Genomic DNA, 4,481 nt, shown 5'->3' on the forward strand with positions numbered 1-4,481 from the left:
TGTACTAATTACTATAAATAAAAAGATAACAGCACAGTAAAATCTCATTCATTGACTAAACGTAAACTTAATTTTTAAATATTAAAATATCAATAACTGATATTTAAAAAATTTTTAATTTAAAAAAAAATCAGATTAATTAATTATTAGGTCAACGGATCACCAAATTAACTATTGGATCATTTGAATTATTTTTTTACTCAATTTCTTATTTAATTCAATAAAAATTCGATTTGATTTTATGTTCAAATCGCTGAACCAACTCACTAAATCAGTCCAAATTTTATAACACTGGTTAGCAGAGTTGTTTCCAAGTATCTTTAGCATAATTGTTTCCAAGCATCTTTATTTCTTGGATTGAGCGTTCATTTAGTCACCTTATTCACACCTGGCAAAGCAAATTTAGGAAGCTTTTGGTTGGAATCAAGCATTTCTTGTTTATAGAGATTGGACTTTTTCTTGTTTATAGAGATTGGATTCTTGAGAGACATCCACTTTGATTATTTGGACCTATTTAAGTTTTTTTTTGTTTCTTTGAAGCGTTTTCAAGTTTTTTGGTCAAACTCGATTGAAGAATGTAACACAACATGAAATAGGATTAATGGTTTGATTATGCAGTAAATAATTTAAAATTACTCTTAGAAACTGAGAGTTTAAATATTATATATAATATTTAGTGATATATATTTTATTAATTCACATGATAAGATGTTTTCTGCCTAATTTAATTCCAATAGATATAATATAGTAATTCCCTTTTTGAGGATGTGGGATATTTATCCGACTTTTATTCAATATTAAAAAAATAATAATAAAATCCTTTAAAATTTTCTTCTAAATATATATACCCAATTAATTTATAAATGTTATATTAACATAGATTATAATATACCTTTGTTGGTTATATAATAATAATTGTATTGTAAATTTGACAAAAATACCAGCAAAAGTGTGAATAATAATAATAATAATAATAATAATAATAATAATAATAATAATAATAATAATGAATACAGTATTTTTCATTAATATAATACAAAAACACATAGCATAATCCAAAATAACACTTAATTACAAAGAGGAACTGAAACTTCTTGCACATTTTGTTGTCCCCAAAATAAAGAACATCAATTCCCACAAACCAACACCAAGTTCATGACAACAACAAAAGTAACTCCAAATTTGTAATATTAAACATATGACAATACATCCCCAAGATTAACGTTGCTTTTTCTTTTTTCCTTTAACTCCTTTTTTTTTTTTTTTTTGAATATCCAAACCCTTTCACCCTGTGCTGGTTCAATCAGCAGAGACCTTTGTTTTCAGACGATAAAGGAGCTTCTTTTTCTTTGAGGTTGTATTGTCAATGGTGATCACAACCTTACCCGGCTCGCCGATTTTGAAACTGTTGCAGACAACTGGTTCTTCAGTTGCAGTAAGCTTTCTTGCCTTCTGAATTATTACTGTGTAGCTTTCTTCAGCACTAGGCACAAATTCTGCCCCATAGGTCACATCCCATCCCACTACTCGGACTTCCCAAGTTAACAGGCATGTCTGCACATCAATTGGCCACCATAAAAGTACCTTATTAGATCAAGTTTAGTTAGGAAATTAATTGGTCATGTTATGCAAGTAGAAATTAATGGTTACATACAAGTTCCTTTTCTTGGATTCTCCAAGAAATTAAATACGTACACTTTAAAATAAAAGACAAAAGGTAATCAATCTTACCTCAGAAACAGGGAATTCAACAGTGTGCTTTGCTGCTGGCTTCATTGTGATCTCAGTAACAGCATCGGCTGTGCAAAACTCCCCATCTTTACTCAGTCCTCCGTATTTAAGTGGTATTTGCTCAGCGGCAATATACCTTAACCATGGTTAAAACCAACCCAAAAATTTAACCCACCACTTCAATACGTTACATGTGCCAAAGAGAAAGGTCACATAATTTTTGCTTACTAACCTCAAAAGGGTCTCTGCAGATTTGGAAGGGCTAGCAAATGCAAACTTGCTTCTAGTCCTCTGAGTCAAAAATGGGCTTATCATTTTATTAACTGCCAGGTACCACCAAGGCACGTTGATGAACACCTAGAACAATCACATAATACCCCAAGATTACAAGGTTGAAATTTATGTAAGTTCTAATAAGAAAAAAATTATAAAAGCAAATTGAATCATTATTAAAAAATAATAATAATAATAAAGAAGAGGAGTTGATGTAAATGAAACTAATATATAAAAATTGTTACCTGTTTTGCTACAAATTCAGGATAGTTGTCTTGGAGCAATTGAAGTGCCTGCTTGGTAGCTTGTCTTAGTTCCCTCTTACTAGGTCCAGGAGAATTCTTCAAGTCATTAACCTGAACAATGGTGGAAATCCCACCAGGTCTGAAATCCAATTTCCTGATACTCTTTTCCAGGAACTGAATTCTCCACCTCAAGAATCTGTTCCTTTTCTCCTCATCAGAAAAACTCTTCTGGTAAAGGTCCTTGTCTTGAAATTCGCCATACACATTGTAGCATACTGGGTGCCCTTCTTTATCAAAACCATACATAAAAACCACCTTCCCCAAATCATCACCCAGGTCTTGTTCAAGCAATTCATCAATGCCAAACTCCTTTCTCCATTGAATAGTGTTTTTGAGCATGGTGAATGCATCTCTCACCTTGAAATCCCTTGCACGCAGAAATTTTAGAAGAATCACATCGCTCCTTTCATCTGCTAGAAGCGGAATACCCCAGATGGATACGTCCTCTGGTGGGGCTATTATAACATCTTTTGCTTCCTCATTCACTGTTGATGCAGACTTTGCTTCGGACTCTTTTTCCAGGGGCAAACTCTGCTCCTGTGGAGCAGAAGAAGAGACTGCTACGATTGTCTCTTCAATGGCTTCCACAGTCTTTGCACCGTCATCGTCTACAGCATCAGTAGCAGCAGGAGCCGCCTTTTCTTCAGTAACCTCAGTTTCCACCGTTTCAATCTTTTCTTCTTTTACGACTTCGTCTTTTGTTTCTGCTACAACTTCAGGCTCTGCCTTTACATGTTCTTCTTCTGGTGCCGGTGTTGCCTCCTGGACTGGTTTTTGCTCCTCCACTGCCCCGACAGCTTCTTTACCTTCTTCTCCTTTGGCCGCTGCCGCTGGTGTTGGTGGTATTTTAGTACCGAATTCATGCGTGTTAAGAGCTTCTTGAACTAGTTCTCTAAGCTCTTGCAGCCCTTTCTTCTCAGAATCAGAAAGGTCAGTTACTTTAGTGCTCTCTTCTTTAAAACAAACAGACTCAGGAATCTTCTCATCATTCTCGCCACTGGATTTGGATGCCTCAGTTTCTACAGCTTCCTCAACCTGCAGCTTTGGCTTCATCGGTTCCTCCTCAGTTTCCGGCACTGGCGGTGCCTCTTTCTCAACCACAGGCATTACTGGCAGCGGTGGTTCTGGAGTTGGTGTCATTTTCTCAGCCTGAGGAACATCAGCAACAACTACCACTGCTTCATGGGGAGCCTTTTGAACCTCTTCAGCCATAGTTGATTTTGCTACCGACTCAGGAAGAACAAGAGAAGATTTAGAGAGAGATAGAGTAGTGTTGGTTTAGTGATGGCTGAGATGGGGATATCAAGGAGGCAGTTATATAAGGAGTGGGGGCGGAGGACGTGGTGGCAGTGGCGTGCTGGTGGTTGGGCGTGCGGTGTAAAAGTAAAAGAAACCGAGCTGTCAATCTCAAAGAAGCCAGCGTGGAGAAATATTTGTGAGAATGTGAGGGGACCCATTACTCTCCACTTTACAATCTGTCAACCTTTTTCTTTCTTCGTTATAGAAATCATCGGCGTATGTGCAGGCATTTTCATTCGTGTGGGGTCTTTGAGGGTGTGGTGGACCTACTACTAGTCCCTGACATTCCCCAACTGCTAAGTTGAAAAAAGTAACAAGACTATGAGACCGTTTGGACACCTAGGATCCTTTTCAATCCCTTCTCTTGCCGAGAGTCTACACTATAATGTACACCTAAAAAGTAGTTTTCTTATGGTAGGTAAAAAGCAATTCAATTGTGCAAGTTCTTCCTTCTAAATATTGGGTTGGCAATGCGATTTTACCTCCAAATTTGTGTGGTACCAATGACTCAACAGCTTGAAGTAATACTTCGAGGGGGTGGGAGGATGTTTATAATGAAATTTGTTGGTCTCTTGGTCATGGACGAGAGGTCCTTTTTCTGGCTAAATGTGTGGTTGTCGGATGGGAAAGTTCTTTAGAATGTTGTAGTGCAGTAGGTGCCTGCCCATCATTTTTCAGGGATTATTTTCCTTATGCTGCTCGTAATAGCTCCTGTTTATCCTCCCTCTCCTTCCCAAGGTCCAAATGATGTGGCTTCCAAGTCGAGGCATCTTTACTGTGAAGTCAACGTATATGATTATTTGGTGAAGGCAGATAGGGATGTGAAACATTCTAAGTGGTGGCTCATTTGTAAATGATCAGATGGTCTCAAAA

The 4,481-nt window shown here is 37.0% G+C and overlaps 1 protein-coding gene across 1 annotated transcript; it reads right to left on the bottom strand.

Moving 5' to 3' along the window:
- Positions 1–995: 995 nt before the first annotated feature.
- LOC110648521 (patellin-3) lies at positions 996–3,650 on the bottom strand. The gene is made up of 4 exons (XM_021802782.2): positions 2,250–3,650; positions 1,964–2,088; positions 1,732–1,867; positions 996–1,554 (listed from the first exon to the last, which is right to left on the bottom strand). Exons 1-4 carry the CDS (start codon positions 3,519–3,521, stop codon positions 1,300–1,302), a joined length of 1,788 nt encoding a protein of 595 aa, XP_021658474.2. The 5' UTR covers positions 3,522–3,650; the 3' UTR covers positions 996–1,299.
- Between the last annotated feature and the right edge of the window lie 831 nt (positions 3,651–4,481).

The sequence above is a fragment of the Hevea brasiliensis genome, chromosome 10, assembly GCF_030052815.1.
Source record: "Hevea brasiliensis isolate MT/VB/25A 57/8 chromosome 10, ASM3005281v1, whole genome shotgun sequence".
Taxonomy (NCBI): domain Eukaryota; kingdom Viridiplantae; phylum Streptophyta; class Magnoliopsida; order Malpighiales; family Euphorbiaceae; genus Hevea; species Hevea brasiliensis.